The sequence below is a fragment of the Mirounga angustirostris genome, unplaced genomic scaffold, assembly GCF_029215605.1.
Source record: "Mirounga angustirostris isolate CCGP_5_RB_7025 unplaced genomic scaffold, mMirAng1.0.hap1 SCAF_17, whole genome shotgun sequence".
NCBI classification, from domain to species: domain Eukaryota; kingdom Metazoa; phylum Chordata; class Mammalia; order Carnivora; family Phocidae; genus Mirounga; species Mirounga angustirostris.
In genome coordinates, this window is record NW_026991725.1 from 10,519,496 (window position 1) to 10,537,663 (window position 18,168).

At 40.9% G+C, this 18,168-nt stretch overlaps 1 protein-coding gene across 20 annotated transcripts in view; it reads left to right on the top strand.

The window, feature by feature from the left end:
• Positions 1-18,168, top strand: part of ACACA (acetyl-CoA carboxylase alpha) — a 283,601-nt gene that overhangs the window by 113,620 nt on the left and 151,813 nt on the right. For all 20 annotated transcript variants that reach the window (XM_064582783.1, XM_064582786.1, XM_064582785.1 and 17 more), the window contains 12 exons: positions 2,241-2,411; positions 4,165-4,326; positions 4,689-4,852; positions 8,487-8,637; positions 9,845-9,948; positions 12,995-13,076; positions 13,504-13,649; positions 14,495-14,645; positions 15,948-16,082; positions 16,442-16,588; positions 16,927-17,115; positions 17,807-17,907. In XM_064582783.1, coding sequence (XP_064438853.1) covers positions 2,241-2,411; positions 4,165-4,326; positions 4,689-4,852; positions 8,487-8,637; positions 9,845-9,948; positions 12,995-13,076; positions 13,504-13,649; positions 14,495-14,645; positions 15,948-16,082; positions 16,442-16,588; positions 16,927-17,115; positions 17,807-17,907 — 1,703 coding nt within the window. The remainder of the gene's footprint in view (positions 1-2,240; positions 2,412-4,164; positions 4,327-4,688; positions 4,853-8,486; positions 8,638-9,844; positions 9,949-12,994; positions 13,077-13,503; positions 13,650-14,494; positions 14,646-15,947; positions 16,083-16,441; positions 16,589-16,926; positions 17,116-17,806; positions 17,908-18,168) is intronic.

An 18,168-nucleotide genomic window follows, 5' to 3' on the forward strand; every position in this document is an offset into this window, starting at 1 on the left:
ACTCAGCTGAAATTCAGGAGATGCAATTACTAGATGAATGACACACAGAAAAATCGCTGGAGGGCATTTAATAATTTAATAATCTGCCTCAGTCTGCTCCTCTGGCTACCCATTATCTTTTCACACCCCTTTTCTCACTTTCTTACTAACATACTTAGTCTTTCCCCAAAGAAGACAGCCCAAAGTACCAACCAGTTACTACAGTCAGCTCAGAGTCCAGGATCTCTAGGTCATGTACATTTCTCTGCATTAAATGTTCATGTGGCTTTTCACGGGCCAGTGGCCTAAAATACAAGTTATCTACCCCCAGTCATTCCTCCCTCCAGCATCTACCCAATATACAGTGATGGAATATGAACAGGATTACTCCCCATGGTCCATAGCAGTTAGCAGATCCTTCTAGGCAGTAATTGTGGTGATTTCATTTAGCCCTCTCGCTGCCTCTGGTTCTGCTCTCAGGTAGTAAATCCCTTGCCCATCGTCCCTGAAGTACCTGGCTTCGTTCCCTGTGAAGTTCTTCCTCATTGAGTTTTCTCTGTGATTGGGCTTTAGAGACTATGCCTTCTTTGGCAGAGCTGGTGCAAGAGTGGGGCCACAAATACTACTCTAGTTATCAATCACAGGCTTTTCAAGGCCAGGTTTGTGGTATGTTTAGAAATACAATTCCTTCAAAACTTAGTTAAGTTTCTGGATTATTTGCTTGCACCCAGCTTCAGGTAGGAGTAACCACACTCCCCAAATTTCTAGATACATTAAGTTTTCCTCTACTAGTGGATCTTTGATACTGGGTTGCTTCAGGGTGAGAATCTAACCTGGTTTTGGGGTACAAAAGCAGTTGGTTTTTTCACATTCTGACTTTATCTAACTTTTTCTTAGGGCTTACTTAGTGTGTTGTCTGCCATCCAAGTTATTGTGGAAGACAGTTTACTGAATGTTTTGTTATGCCTAACAATGAGGCCACAGCCTTTTCTTTCAGTCTGCAGTATTTGATTCCTTGCTACCCACTACTCTGTTGCTAAGCTAGCATCCCATATTTTAATTTTTTTTTTAAAGATTTTATTTATTTATTTGATAGAGACAAAGCGAGAGAAGGAACACAAGCAGGGGGAGTGGGAGAGGGAGAAGCAGGTTTCCCGTTGAGCAGGGAGCCCGATGTAGGGCTCGATCCCAGGGCCCTGAGATCATGACCTGAGCTGAAGGCAGACGCTTAACGACTGAGCCACCCAGGCGCCCCTAATTTTTTTAAATAGTAGCATCCTACCTAGATTTTATAATTTTTTTTTTTTAAGATTTTATTTATTTATTTGACAGACACAGCGAGAGAGGGAACACAAACAGAGGGAGTGGGAGAGGGAGAAGCAGGCTTCCCGTGGAGCAGGGAGCCTGATGCGGGGCTCGATCCCAGGACCCTGGGATCATGACCTGAGCCAAAGGCATATGCTTCACGACTGAGCCACCCAGGCGCTCTGAATTTTATAATTTCTGTATTGATTAGTTTACAGGTTAAGCAGTTAATAAAGAGATCCAAAAAATAAAATGACCTTGTTGAGGTAGAAGTTTATCTTTCCTTCCCATCATAATCTCAGGTGAGCTCTCCAGGGTTGTAGGACAGTTCTGCTGCCTGAGGCCATCTTGCAGTTCAGGTTCTTTCTGTTTTGTTCTGCCATTCTTAGTATGTTCTCATCTGCATGGTAGAAACTGGCTTGAGCTATTACGACTGTGTTCCAGTGCACAGGAGGGGAAAAGACAGGAATAGAGGATAAGTAGTTTCCTTTCCAAAACCTGATTCAGGGCTTATGCATATTACTCACTAATGCTGACATTACTATGTCAAACCTTAGTAACTAGCTGCAAGGGAGGTTAGAAAATCTAGTCTCTAGCTGGACAGCCATGTTTCTAGGAAGAGTAGTAGGAATACTAAAAACCAGGGCACACTAAATAGTCTGCCATGGCGGCTTTTTTTTTTTTTTTGCCTGCATACACTTACACCTGAGAGGGTGAAGTTGTCTGTGATCCCAAGTGAGAAACAGTTTTCCCCCAGCTCTGGATTGAGTTTGCCATCCATGTCTTAGGGGCCTTGTATAGTAATCAGGGAGGGTGAAATTTACTCTTATGTGGCTGAAAGCCTTTGGTGGCTCTTAAAAACGGTGGATATTTGAGTCAGGGAGAGAGGGAGGGGCTACAGTGGTCCACCAGCTCATCAAGGTTGAGATACTTACGTTGACTTATGTTTCTTTGAGTGTGCGGTGAAACTTGCCAAAATGGTTGGTTATGTGAGTGCTGGGACTGTGGAATACCTCTACAGCCAGGATGGAAGCTTCTACTTTCTGGAACTGAATCCTCGGCTGCAGGTGGAACACCCTTGTACAGAGATGGTGGCTGATGTCAACCTCCCCGCAGCACAACTCCAGGTGAATCACCTTGATCTTGGCTGAGCGAGTTGCCTGCAGGAGTTCGAAAGTCTGAGATGCCCAAGGAACGGGTTTAACCGGTGCCTGATAAGAGAGAAGCACCTCCTATCTAAGTCTCATCTCATGTTCATCTCTTGCTGTATGGGTTGTGATGTGTGGGTTGGTTTTACTGATGTGGTACAAATCTAGTAATACTATCATGTTTTTTAAGCCAGACACGTCTGATAGAAACTGTCACATTTTAGAAAGAAATTCTTAAAATAATATGCTTTTTAATTTTTAAGATTTCATTTATTTATTTGACAGAGAGAGAGAGACAGCGAGAAAGGGAACATAAGTCGGGGGAGTGAGGGAGGGAGAAGCAGGCTTCCCACTGATGGGAGAGCCTGATGCGGGGCTCGATCCCAGGACCCTGGGATCATGACCTGAGCCGAAGGCAGACGCTTAATGACTGAGCCACCCAGGCGCCCCTAAAATAATATGCTTTATTCAATTAATTGTAAAAAACTTTACAGCTTTGTCCTCCACTCCTTTTTTTACTCGTGTTCTGTAATGAAGCAATTCCACATCAGGGTGGTGGTGGAAGTTTTTCCTGGCAAGACTCTGGTAGCACCTGTTTATTTTTGTAATGTTTAAAGTGCTAGTTGTCAATCTTGTTTTCCCATTCGGCCCAGGAAACAAATGTTATGGGAAACAGTAATGGCTAATGGTGAGGTTTGGTATTATTTGTATTTAACACGTCTTTACCCACAATGGGAGGTCCTTCTGTATTCCAATGAAGTACTAAAGATTTATTTACTTTCTGAGTGGTTTGTGGGAATAATTATGACACAGTTAGGACTTTTTAGCTGTCTGAACTTCTTGGATAGTCACTTACACTGACTCTTCCCTTCTGTATTTTAATCCTGCTCCCTTAATGGAGAAATGTCAGTAGACACACACAACTAGGGTTACTTATTTGATTGTTGTAGAATACAGGCTACAAAGATGTCCATCGACAGATGAATGGATAAAGAAGATGTGGTGTATATATACAATGGAATATTATGCAGCCATCAAAAGGAATGAGATCTTGCCATTTGCAACGACGTGGATGGAACTGGAGGGTATTATGTTGAGTGAAATAAGTCAAACAGAGAAAGACATGTATCATATGATCTCACTGATATGAGGAATTCTTAATTGCAGGAAACAAACTGAGGGTTGCTAGAGTGGGGGGTGGGGTGGGAGGGATGGGGTGACTGGGTGATAGACACTGGGGAGGGTATGTGCTCTGGTAAGCGCTGTGAATTGTGCAAGACTGTTGAATCTCAGATCTGTACCTCTGAAACAAATAATGCAATATATGTTAAGAAAAAAAAAGAAGAAGAAGAAGGTAGCGGGAGGGGAAGAATGAAGCGGGGGAAATCGGAGGGGTAGACGAACCATGAGAGACGATGGACTCTGAAAAACAAACTGAGGGTTCTAGAGGGGAGGGGGGTGAGAGGATGGGTTAGCCTGGTGGTGGGTATTGAGGAGGGCACATTCTGCATGGAGCACTGGGTGTTATGCACAAACAATGAATCATGGAACACTTCATCTAAAACTAATGATGTAATGTATGGGGATTAACATAAGAATAAAAAAAAATACAGGCTACAATAGAACATTTTAGGTGGTGGCTTACTAAAATGAAAAATCTTACAGGTAATCTGATAGCCTCCACATTTTAAGGAAAGTACCCATGAAAATTGAGTGACGTTTTTCCTTTCAGATTGCCATGGGGATCCCTCTATACAGAATCAAGGATATTCGTATGATGTATGGGGTATCTCCTTGGGGCGATGCTCCCATTGATTTTGAAAATTCTGCTCATGTTCCTTGTCCAAGGGGCCATGTTATTGCTGCTCGGATCACCAGTGAAAATCCAGATGAGGTAACTTATCACTTAAAAGGTTTACACTTTTTTTTTCTTGTGAACTTTACTATCAATATGGTATCTGGAGGCCTGCTTCTGCAATAATCTTGGGACTTCCTCTGGAGAGGGAAATTTATAGAAGTCTCATCAGAGCAGACAAATAGGTGATCACTGCTCCGTTGACCATTTAATCCAACTTTAGTCATTATAGAGTCCTCTTTGGGTCTGTAGTACTGAATGTTGGCCCTTAAGCCTTTCTGATTTTTGTGCATCATTTCTGCTTCCCTATGTGATTAACACAGAGCCGAAACAATGAACATATAAACGTTCTCTTCCTTAGAAATATAATATGGTTTCTCATATTCTTCATTCTCTAACAGGGTTTTAAGCCCAGCTCAGGAACAGTTCAGGAACTGAATTTCCGTAGCAATAAGAACGTTTGGGGTTATTTTAGTGTTGCTGCTGCAGGGGGCCTTCATGAATTTGCTGATTCTCAGTTTGGTCACTGCTTCTCCTGGGGAGAAAACAGAGAGGAAGCAATTTCGTGAGTATAATAACATTTGATTGCATTTAAAAAAATAAATTTGTGCTAATCTTCAGTGAAAGGGTGAGCTTGGGAATGTGAATCATTTACCTGCTACAAAGGTACTGATATGGACAATGTTTTGGAAGAAATATATCTTCAATTGTACTTGCATTCATGTTGTGTTAAATTACGCAGTGTTTGGCAGATGGCTTTGTTCTGAGTCTTTTCAAGTATTTTTACTTTCAAATAGTTTTGATAAATTTATAAAATTGATTGCTTTAAAGAAATAATATTTTTCCATAGAAACAGTATTGTTTTGTGGGGGAGGTAAATTCTTGACCAAGACCTTGGCACGGTATGAAATCATAGATAAGATTTGCTATTTGTCATCAAAATAAAGGTATGGCTGTAAATGTCCTACAGCCATTTAAAATAATAAACTGCTTGTTACATGAAAATGACATAAGGGAACTATCCACACTGTTTACATAAGAGTCCTCAGCGTGCTATGAAATTTACACACAGCTTGTACACATATAACTGCTATATCGTGTTATTAATATTCTATTAAACATAAACATTGAATATTATTATTTTATTTATCTTAATTAAACATAAAATATTAAAAGAAGTTCTGCTTGCCTGAAAAGTAGGGCTCTAGGAGGTAATTTTACACTTCAAATATTTTAGAATATCTATCAAAAATTGAACTAGTGCTTTCTATTTTTTAATTGTCTCTTTTCTTTCTTTTTTTGAAGATTTTATTTATTTATTTATTTATTTTAAAGATTTTATTTATGTGTTTGACAGAGAGAAACACAGCGAGAGAGGGAACATAAGCAGGGGGAGTGGGAGAGGGAGAAGCAGACTTCCCGTGGATCAGGGAGCCCGATGCAGGCTTGATCCCAGGATCCCGGGATCATCACCTGAGCCGAAGGCAGACGCTTAATGACTGAGCCACCCAGGCACCCCAATAAAATCTTTTTTAAAAAAATGGGATGATAATGACAACACTGGTTTTATATTCCACTTGGCAAAAGTTAACTGAAGCTTTGTATGGCTGATGCTTTTAGAGGAAACGTGAACTCTCTTGTTCATCCAGCCCCCACCAATTCTGCCTCACTCATTTACATTCCCAGAGGGGCATCTGTTGGTATTTACGTGTATAGTCCTAATTAAGGAGACCGCTGAGTATTTTCTCCAGGCCACATCCTCTAATCTGGTTAAGAAGCCTTGCTCCTTACCTTCTGATCTAATCTGTACGTTCCTCTACAGTGTAAAGCTAACTAGGGTTAACTTTTAGCATATAAAAAATACGGTTTCAGGGGCGCCTGGGTGGCTCAGTTGGTTGAGTGTCCAACTCTTGGTTTCAGCTCAGGTCGTGATCTCAGGGTCCTGGGATCGAGCCCCACGTCACGCACTGTGCTTGGCGGGGAGTCTGCTTGAGATTCCTTCCCTCTCCCTCCCCCTCTGTTCCCCCCCTCCCCACATTCCCACGTGTGCACACACTTGAGCACACGCTCTCTCTCACTAGGGTGAATAAATAAATAAAATCTTTAAAAATATATATATGGTCTCTATAATAAGCTTGCTTCTTGACAACATGCCAGAAGTTCATTCTTCAACTCAGTTCGTTTCTCCTCTCTGCATAACATTAGATCTATATTCTTCAGCTTGGTGTTCATATTCTTGTCCTCCAGAATAACCTCAATCCCCATTTTCAGCATTATTTCCCATAGATGGTAATCCAAATACCACAAGAACAGGACTGTGTCTGCCTTGTTGCTGCTGTTTCCCCTGGACATAGTACGTGCTCAGTCAGTATTTGTTCAATAAGTGGCTTTGTCACTGGTTCCTGTCCTCATATCCCCTGCTTCAATCATAATGTTCCCTGAACACGACCCATGTTTTTGTTCCCCTTTCCCTTTGTTCTTGCTATTTCCTCTGTCCATTCTTTCTTTTTTTTTTTAAAGATTTTATTTATTTATTTGACAGAGAGATAGAGAGCACAAGTAGGCAGAGTGGCAGGCAGAGGGAGAGGGAGAAGCAGGCTCTCCACTGAGCAGGGAGCCAGACGTGGGTCTCGATCCCAGGACCCCAGGATCATGACCTGAGCTGAAGGCAGCCGCTTAACTGACTGAGCCACCCAGGCACCCCTGTCCATTTTTTCATTCACTGCATTCATCAGATATTTTTTGAATATCTGTTGGTGATGGCAATATAAGGTGGACCCAAATAGAGTCTCTGTCTTAATGGAATGTTATAGTCCACAGGAAGATAGGCAATAAGTGACAAAACTCAATGTAACAAATATTGTTTATGATAGTGGGGTTACATAAATGTGTTACAGGAACATAGAGCTGAGTCCACTGACTCAGTCTAGAGAAGGTCAGAGAATGTTTCCCAGAAGGAAGTGACATCTAGACTGACAGTTGAGAAGCGTGAATAAGCCAGGCCAAGAGGGTGTGGAGAGGGAGATAGAGGTGAGAAACAGAATAATATTCTAGCTGAGGGAATGCCTCGACCATTGCATTGGAATGATACTCCTTTTTTTTTTTAGATTTTATTTATTTATTAGAGAGGGACAGAGATAGCAAGAAGAGCGCATGAACGGGAAGGAGAGGGAGAAGCAGGCTTCTCGCTGAGCAGGGAGCCCGATGTGGGGCTCGATCCCAGGACCCTGGGATCATGACCTGAGCCGAAGGCAGACGCTTAACGACTGAGCCACCCAGGCGTCCCTGGAATGATATTCCTGTCATAGTCATAATCCCACCTATACTTTTATCCCATGTCAGATTCCACATTCTTCTTGAAACCATAGGGAGGCGGATTTTCTCCCTTCCTAAAACTACTCCAGCACTTTGCTTATATCTCTACTGACATTTATGATATTCTGCCATATGTTTTGAAAGCAGTTATTGAATCTATATTCTCTTTCCCTTATGAGTCTAGTATGTGTCTTGAGTCTGTGAGGTGCCTAATTAAATATTTGTGGAGTTAAGGATGTGCCCTGTCCAAGATAGACACTGGGCAGAAATATACAGGAAAAAACTCATAGTATTTGAAATTTTGTTAAAATTAGATCATTTTACACTTAATTGGGAAATAACAAAAGTAATGAGCAATTCTTTCCACAGATGTGTAAAATGCAGCTTAAAAAAACACTCTCACATGCAAGGTCAGACCGATAACTGATTATACCCAGCCAGTTGCCTCATTGTATGGGAACCAGTTAAGGTATTAGCATTGGTCAAAATGTATTGAACAGTATACTTAAATATATTTTATTATATGTAAAATATACTTTAATAAAATAAGGTGTAAGGAGGGGAGAATTATACCCTAATTCTAGTTAGGAATGATGGAAACCCAATAAGTGAAAACTGAGGATGGTTTGCACATAATTTGTTCTGTACTCTATGTAATGAAATATCTGTGATTTGCTGATGCTCTTATGGTAGAATCAGTCAGAACTCCTAAGTTTACTGACTTATAGATTCTCCTGCCTGGAATGCACATGAATGAGCACACTTACATGTGCACCCTCATTTGTTTGTGGAACCGTCTCTCCCCTCCCTCCCACGACTCCAAAGGATCGAAACGATTTTTTAAAATGATTGAAAAAGAAACAGATCTGCTTCTGTTCTCACAGAAACATGGTGGTGGCTTTGAAGGAGCTATCTATTCGGGGTGACTTTCGAACTACAGTTGAATACCTCATCAAATTGTTGGAGACTGAAAGCTTTCAGTTGAATAGAATTGACACTGGCTGGCTGGACAGACTGATAGCAGAGAAAGTACAGGTGTGTATTTCCCCACTTGCCAAACAGCTTTGGGGATTGGGTTTTTACAGGGTTGTGGTGTGATCAGTCCATGTCACTAGAGAAAATGTATTTGATTCTAATGTAAATGATGCTTGATCTACTTGGAAAAAATCTAGGAGTCAGTGTAATTTTAGCACCGTAGAGTCCTTGTGCCTGTGTTACCTGGTCATTTTATGGGTTCTCGTATTACTTCCTGTAGTGTATTTGAAGAGAGGCATCCAGGGATTGAAATACTTCTGTCCTCATTTGATGTTAAGTCGGCTTCAGAGTTACCAACTTTTACATCCGTCTACCAAGTGCTGATGAGAGGGGTCTCATTTAAATCAGCAGTTACCCCTTGTTTCTGAATCACTGGGCTATTCTAAATGAAATTTTGTATAAAATCATTAGACTCATCTAAATTATCTGAAGGTCCAAATTTTGATTATATACCATTTTTCTTTGAGATTAACAGTAGCCAGATCCTTACACCTTTTTGATTTTATTTATGACAAAATCTTGTTTTTGAACTCCTCTTTGATGGGTTCAGTGGAAATCTTAGGGAGAGTAGAGAGAAAGGTATTTTTCATCTCAATTCAAATGAAGCCTTTATTCAAATTCTTTTTTTTTTTTTTTAAAGATTTATTCAGGGGCTCCTGGGTGGCTCAGTCGTTAAGCGTCTGCCTTCGGCTCAGGTCATGATGCCAGGGTCCTGGGATCCAGCCCCGCATTGGGCTCCCTGCTCAGTGGGGAGCCTGCTTTTCTCTCTTCTGCTCTCCTGCTTCTGTTCCCTCTCTCACTGTCTCTTTCTCTCTCTGTCAAATAAATAAATAAAATCTTAATTTAAAAAAAGATTTTAGAGAGAGAGAGCACAAGTGGGAGGGGCAGGGAGATGGAGAAAGAATCTCAAGTGGACTCCAGACTGAGCACAGAGCCCAATGTGGGGCTCAATCTCATGACCCTGAGATCATGACCTGAGCTAAAAGGAAGAGTCGGACACTTAACCGACTGTGCCACCCAGACACCCTTGCCTCTATTCAAGTTCTAAAAATAAATATGTTTTTACCTCAAATATCAGTTGAATAATAAGGATGGAGGTTCTCAATGCTAGCTGTTTCTTCAGAGCATATGTGTACCTGATTTAAATTGAGGAGCCATGGTGCTAAGTGACCGTGCTTTTGATCTGCCTTCTTTTTCTTTCTTTTAGGCAGAGCGACCTGACACCATGTTGGGAGTTGTATGTGGGGCTCTCCACGTGGCAGATGTCAGCCTACGGAATAGCATCTCTAACTTCCTTCACTCCTTAGAAAGGTAGGCTTTGTTTGTTATAGGCACGTTAACCAGTAGTCCTGGTTTGAAGATCCATTTATTCTTCTCTCTATTCCTGGCAGTTTGTGAGTGCTACATGTTATTCAGTGATCATGGAGGTGGGGGAGAGAAAAGGTGGGGGAGAGAAAAGATGTGGGAGGTTTTTTTTTTTTTTTAAGATTTATTTATTTATTTGAGAGAGAGCAAGCAGGGTATGGGGATCAGAGGGAGGGAGAGAATCTCAAGCAGACTCCTGCTAAGTGCAGAGCCCATCTTAGGGCTCGATCTCACAACCCTGCGATCATGACCTGAGCCTAAACCAAGAGTTGGATGCTCAACTGACTGAGCCATCCAGGTGCCCCAGAATGGGTTGCTTTTTAAAAACGAATCCGGCCGAAATAAGCATTCTCTCCTGTACAAGCATGAAATCTCTCCACCACCACCCCCCCCCCGCCCAGTGATGAAAATCTGGTGTTTCTCTCTAGAATCAAACCCTGAATATTTCATATATTGCCTGCAACACCTTTCAGAAATTCATAATTGAGGCTGATATTCAAGATGACCTTATGAGTCTAGCAAATAGAGGATCAGACTATATGGGGCTAAACTAATTTCTAACTCTGGTTCTAGAGACTAAGCTCTGTCTTTGAGTCCCTGGAGGAATGGTCCGAGGGACTAATCATTTTAAAGCACTTTAATCACAGGCACTTTATTTCCTTCTGTGTTGTTAGACTGATACAAGCCTTCTTTTAAGGTGTCTGAAAGGAAGAAACAAAGTTTTAAAAATTGAACTGAGATTGCACAGTTATTCAAGTCTTACGATAAATATCTTTCATTGTGTTGCTTTCATGCACTAAAACCTTCAGCAGCTCACATTACCCTTGTGCATTAAATCTAAATCCCTCAATGTGTGACTTTCAACTCCCTATATACTTTGGCCCCTTTTTACCAGTCCAGTTTCACTTATATCTGTTCCTTACCATGCAATCTCTAATCTAGTTAAATGGCTTTCCTACTAGTGTACAAATGTGTCACACATAATCTCCTCTGCAAACTTCCCTCCATCTTTTTAATGTTAATTAAAAATAATGTTATTATTTTTATTGACTGATTGATTAAAGATTTTATTTATTTATTTGACAGAGAGAGAGCACACAAGCCAGGGGGAGAGGGAGAGGGAGAGGGAGAAGAAGGCTTCCTGCTGCTGAGCAGGGAGCCCAATGCAGAGCTCGATCCCAGGACCCTGGGATCATGACCTGAGCCGAAGGCAGATGCTTAATCAACTGAGCCACCCAGGCGCCTCTATTTTTATTTATTTATTTATTTTTTTTTTAATTTATTTGTGAGAGAGAATGAGAGACAGAGAGCATGAGAGGGAGGAGGGTCAGAGGGAGAAGCAGACTCCCCGCCAAGCAGGGAGCCCGATGCAGGACTCGATCCAGGGACTCCAGGATCATGACCTGAGCCGAAGGCAGTCGCTCAACCAACTGAGCCACCCAGGCGCCCCTGCGCCTCTATTTTTAAAACATGTATTTTGAAATAATTTGATTTAAAGAAGAGTGGCATCAACAGTACAAACAACTTCTATATATTCTTCACCCAGATTGACCGGTTATTAACATCTTGCCTCACTTGCTTTATCACTTACTCCCTCTTTCCCTTGTCAAAAGTCTTTCTTGATAATGTTTCCCTCCTTGGCGATGTCCTTCCCTTTCCCTTCAACCCAGCCATGGCCTATTACCTTTTTTTTTTTTTCTTTTACTACCCCAAATGAAGTCCCAGTTGATAGCAGTAGATGGGGGTTGATTTTACTGGGGCATTTCTCTTTTTTTTAAGTTTTGATTTTATTTATTCTTAATAACGAGTAATATATTCACATTGTTCAAATTTCAAAAGGCACAAAAAGGTAGATAGTGAAAAGTTTCCTTCTTTGACCACCTAGTTTTTTTCCCTGTAGTCAATCCATGTTACCAGTTTCTTCTGTAACCTTCCAGACATATTGTAAATTTATATAAGCATATACACGTAATATTTATTTCTTCCCACCCCTTATTTTTTAAAAACACAAATGGTAGCATACTCTGAAACTGTTCACAGTTTCACTTGCTTTTTTTCACTTAACAGTATGTTTTGGAGAGTAGTTTGTATTAGTACATAAAAGCCTCCATCTTACTGGAGGGTATTATGTTGAATGAAATAAGTCAAACAGGGAAAGACATGTATCATATAATCTCACTGATATGAGGAATTCTTAATCGCAGGAAACAAACTGAGGGTTGCTGGAGTGGGGGGTGGGGTGGGAGGGATGGGGTGACTGGGTGATAGACACTGGGGAGGGTATGTGCTCTGGTAAGCGCTGTGAATTGTGCAAGACTGTTGAATCTCAGATCTGTACCTCTGAAACAAATAATGCAATATATGTTAAAAAAAGAAGAAGAAGGTAGCGGGAGGGGAAGAATGAAGCGGGGGAAATCGGAGGGGTAGACGAACCATGAGAGACGATGGACTCTGAAAAACAAACTGAGGGTTCTAGAGGGGAGGGGGGTGAGAGGATGGGTTAGCCTGGTGGTGGGTATTGAGGAGGGCACGTTCTGCATGGAGCACTGGGTGTTATGCACAAACAATGAATCATGGAACACTTCATCTAAAACTAATGATGTAATGTATGGGGATTAACATAAGAATAAAAAAAAATTAAAAAAAAAAAAAAAAAGCCTCCATCTTTCTGGGCACCTGGCTGGCTCAGTCGGTAGAGAATGCAACTCTTGATCTCGGGGTCGTGAGTGCAAGCCCCACATTGGGTATAGGGATTATCAATAAGTAAACTAAAAAATAGATACATAAAAGCCTTCCTCTTTCTTTTTAATGACTTTATAATATTTCGTTATAGGGCTTTTTCGTAATTCATGTGTCAGTCCCTTACTGATGGTCCTTTAGGTTGTTTCCAGTCTTGATATTCTAAAAAGTGCTACCATTAATAACCTTTGAGATTTCCTTATAAACTTCTGGAACTTTCTGGAAGTAAATGTGACTCACGTTGTTGTTTCAGGGGTCAAGTCCTTCCTGCGCATACACTTCTGAATACAGTAGATGTTGAACTTATCTATGGGGGAGTCAAATATGTACTTAAGGTATGCTGAACCCCACTGAAGACTACACCATACTTTTTGTCTTTCTTTGTTAGCTTGCTTTCTTTAGGTCCAGAGATGGGAGAAATGTTTGGTTTACTGCAGGGCAGGGTATTAGTGAAATTATAGTCATTATTTGTGTCCGTAGCCTGAAGCAGTTTTTGATATTTCTATGAAAATGTTTTAGTGTTCTTTAATATGACATAGGCAGCCAAGAGATAAAGGAGTCAGAGAACAACCAGGCTAGGGAAAAGCATCGAAGGTTGCCCTATGAGCTTGCAGCAGTACTTAGCCCAGCCCAGACACTGATGCTAAGAGCACCTTTTCTCCGAGAGAGCTTTCTTTCCTATATTTTGGAAGTAATTATTTCTGGGGCCCCACCTGGTAAGGGACACGCTGACTTGTCCCTTCTGGTTCTCACTCCCTGCAGGTGACTCGGCAGTCCCCCAACTCCTATGTGGTGATCATGAATGGTTCATGCGTAGAAGTAGATGTGCATCGGTTGAGCGATGGCGGGCTGCTCCTATCCTATGATGGCAGCAGTTACACCACCTACATGAAGGAGGAAGTGGATAGGTAAGGGGCTGTGTGAGGGCCACTTGCTGGTCATTGTGTCAGCTTCCTTCTCAGTAGTCAGCAGCTCTGCAGCTTTTTCAAGGTCTTTTTGGGATTCTTTTTTAAATAAGAAGAATAATACATGTACTTAACAAAAATTTCAAAAGTACAAAAGTGTTTACAGTTAAAAACGTTGTCTCTCTGCCACTCCAATGTGAGTAGACAATGAAAAATAAGTTCCTCTCTTTTTAAGCAACCACTGTTAACGGTTTATTTATTTTTGCAGGAATTTTATATGTATATACAATTTATATATATGTACATACTGTGTTTTTCTTGTGAATACATCCACAAATAAAAATAACCGTTAGATACTGTTCTGCACTTTATTTTTTTCCTTTAACATAGATTATAGACTGTTCAACACCAATCATTCAGTGTTGTTGTGACAGTGAAATGAATTAACACGTGTAAAGTGCTTAGAACATTGCCTGGGACATAGTAAGGGTTCAAGAAATGTTAGCTGTTATATCATCATCATCTTTGTGTTGTTTTTTTTTTTTTAAGTAGAGTTGTCTATTCTTTTTAATGGTCATATAGTGTTCCATTGTATGGATGTACTATAATTTATTTAATCTGACCCTTATTGAAGGAAGTTTTGGTTATTTGCATTGTCAACAAAGATGGAATGAGTGTTCTTTGTGTCTATGTGTATATAGATAAGGTTTCCAGTTTGGCGTGCACGCACATGTGTGTGTGGGTGTGTGTGTTGTGTTTTTGTTTTGTTTAAGATGGACATCATTCTTCCATTCTCTTTTACAACCTGAGGTGCTTTATTGGCTCACATACTCCTACTTATCTCCTAGATATCGCATCACAATCGGCAATAAGACCTGTGTGTTTGAGAAGGAAAATGACCCTTCGGTGTTGCGCTCACCTTCTGCTGGGAAGTTAATCCAGTACATTGTGGAGGATGGAGGCCATGTGTTTGCTGGCCAGTGCTATGCTGAGATTGAGGTCAGGGCATGGGAGGGAAGGTAGGAAAAGAGTCTGCTGGGATGGACTAGGACTGAAGAGTAACAAAAGAAATAGAAAATAGAAAGTAAAGAGCATTCGTTGGTTTTATTGGCTTATGAACACAATTTTAGAAACAAATAAGAAGCTCAGAGTTTTTCTTTGACAGATGAGGAGTCTCTTCCTCCAAAGATAGATACTAGACAATGGCACTTATTGAATGTCAGGAATCCTGCTAAGTGCTGGTTATACAGAAAAAAATATGATAGGTGGAGTGGGGCCACAAAACAGACAAGTAATGAAATACGAATTCTGAGAGAGCTAAGCACAGAGTGCAGGGGGCCACTTAACCCAGATTGGGGTGCAGCTGGTGGATGTAATGGGTAGTAGGGGAAGACTTCCTGAGAGAGGACTTGGATCTTACTTTTGAAAGATAGGTAGTAATACACCAGGTGAAAAAGGGCAGGGTGAATGTGTAAAGGGAAGAATAGCGTGTACAAAGGCACAGAAGAGAAGATAGTATATTTAGGGAACTGCAAGTACATATTGTATTGCTTGAAAATGGACTGAGGTTAAATGGGAAGTGGCAAGCAAAGATGCTAAATAAGTAATCAGAACTTGAGGTCATGTAGGACCTTATGAGACATAGTAAGATGTTGAGACTGTCCTGGAGGCAGGCAGTGAGGAGTCCCTGAGGATTTTACACAGAAGAGTGATACGACGAGATTTGGGCTCTAGAATGATTGCATTTAGTGACCTCGTTGAAGATGTATAATGGGTAGGGAATCCTGTTGGGAGGTTTTTCAAGTACTCTAGGCCAGACATGGTAAGGGCCTAAATCAAAGAGATGGCAAGAGAGGAAGATTTCTGAGAGAGCTTTAGAAGAGGTACTTGGCTGGGCTTGGTAATTGGCGGGTAAGGGAGAAAGAGGAGTAAAGAATGACCCTCAGGTTTTGGCGTGGGAATCTTAGGTTGACAGACCAAGCACCTAAAGCCATGGGTAATAGGAGGCTAAATCGTTAATCAGTTCTAAGTATAAAACAAGTAAAACACAAACTATGGCAAAATCAATTTAAACATTAGAAACAGGAAATGTCAGTAGCTGTCACTAATCCCTAAAGCTAGGTCCTGAGAGATTTTCTAATTGCTTTCCTTGTACTCTCTTGGAGGTTTCAGGTTTCTCATTTTTCTGGGTTGAATTAGAGATAATATGACTTAGGTGTTGAGGGGAAAAACTAGCCTCTTTAAATCATTCATCTGTGTAAAGAGAGGGTAAACTCTAATTTTATTTATTTTTCATTATAGGTGATGAAGATGGTAATGACCTTAACAGCTGCGGAGTCTGGCTGTATCCATTATGTCAAACGGCCTGGAGCAGCTCTTGACCCTGGCTGTGTAATAGCCAAAATGCAGTTGGACAACCCCAGCAAGGTCCAACAGGTGAGTAGGAAGGTACTTTTAATTTTGCTCTCCAAGAGCTGGTAACACGGTAGGGGTAGTTTGGAGGGGGCAGATGATTTCAGTGTTTAGTTTCCTTAAGCTTTTCTTAAGCTTCCTTCCCTCTGATCTCATGCCTTGTATTTGTGCCTATAATGTTATGGAACTAGACTTTGCAAGAATTACTGTGATACTGATATTCTATGATTTCCTCATGACGCTTCCTCCATTGACTTCTCTCCTTGTAGCTGGGTATGATGAAGGGATGTCTTGATTTTGAATGATGAATCTAAGTTGCAGTGGTGTGTGTGTAACCTGGATAGAAGGTAGTGGATGACTTGATCTCTCATTGGGGTTGACAGGCTGAGCTTCACACGGGTAGTCTGCCACGGATCCAGAGCACAGCACTCAGAGGCGAGAAGCTCCATCGAGTGTTCCACTATGTCCTGGATAATCTGGTCAACGTAATGAATGGATACTGCCTTCCAGATCCTTTTTTTAGCAGCAGGGTATGAATCACTTCTCTTGGGGAAAGGATGTACAAATAGGGTACCTGTTCTCCAAGATAGATTAAAAGTCACATGAGGATTTTTTTAGAGGGAGCGAAAGAAAGCTGTTGGGCCTGAAACCTTGATTTATGGGATTTGAGGTCTTTAAATCCTTGCTTCTTATCTGTGTTACTGATTTCACATTTAATTGGGATTTAAACCAGAGAACAATGGCAGTGTTAGGTGCCTATATTACAGTTTCACAGTAAATACTGTATGGTACTGAATTTAGAGATATCACTTTATTTTGGGGATTGTGTTAATTTTGTCTGGATCTTATTTTATTATTTTCTTCTCAGGTAAAAGACTGGGTAGAGCGGTTGATGAAGACCCTCAGAGATCCTTCCTTGCCTCTCCTAGAATTGCAAGATATCATGACCAGTGTCTCTGGCCGTGTTCCCCCCAATGTGGAGAAGTCTATCAAGAAGGAAATGGCTCAGTACGCTAGCAACATCACATCAGTCCTCTGTCAGTTTCCCAGCCAGCAGGTATTTATAGAGTGACATTTTCTCTACTAGCTACCAATTCTGGAGTTCATGTAGGATTCCTTCCTGTTTGGATCCTCTCTCTGGATCTTGTGCTTTTGCAGTCTTGAGTGTTGTTGTGCCCTTCACAAAAGTGTCTCAGGATATAAGCCCAATAACAAAAGTATACTATATGTGAAATGTAAAGTATTTGTGGTTATGAGGAAAACCTACTGGCCATGTAGTTCATAGAGGTTTATTCTTGGGCCTGTGCCCTAATTAGATGAATTTTGTGAATTTAAAGTAGGGAGATATTTGAAGTTTTATTAGCAACAACTTCCTTACTGTTCCAGCAGCATGCTTACCCTTTGCCTGTGAAGCTAATTTACATGTAGGGAGTTAAGCTAGGCAAGTAGGGACTAAAGTTTGGACCTTGACCATAAGCATATCCTGCCTGTCAAGGGCCTCTGGTGGGGTGGTATCTTTTGTGATACACTCATTAGTTCATATGGGAAAGGGTGAAAAGAAATAAAAGTTGCTTATTTCACACAAGCCTCTAACCTATGCCCAGTAACTTCCAGTTGCTCCCAACATGGGAAAAACGGAAATGATCATGTTATAATTGAGATTACTAGTTGTGATGCTACACAGGCTAATACTTTGGGTCCCTTTGTTGGTTTGGGTTCATTTTTTTTTTCTCTTTCTACTGCTTTAGATTGCCAACATCCTAGATAGCCATGCCGCTACATTGAACCGGAAATCTGAGCGGGAAGTCTTCTTCATGAACACTCAGAGCATTGTCCAGCTGGTTCAGAGGTAGTTACATGTAACTCCAGAAGAAAGATTCTTTTCTTCTAAGTAGTCACCAAGAGATTTACCTCAGGTTTGACTAGAGAAATTAGAAAGCACTTGTATCTTAGAAAATACCTTGTATCTTCTAAGTACCTTAGAATTGCGAGCTAAAATATTTCTGATTACTTCTTTCTAGTCTACATCTTTCTGTCGATTATTAAGGCACAGAAATTTCATTGCTTTCTTTTTCCTTGCAGTTTTTTTTTTAAAGATTTTATTTATTAG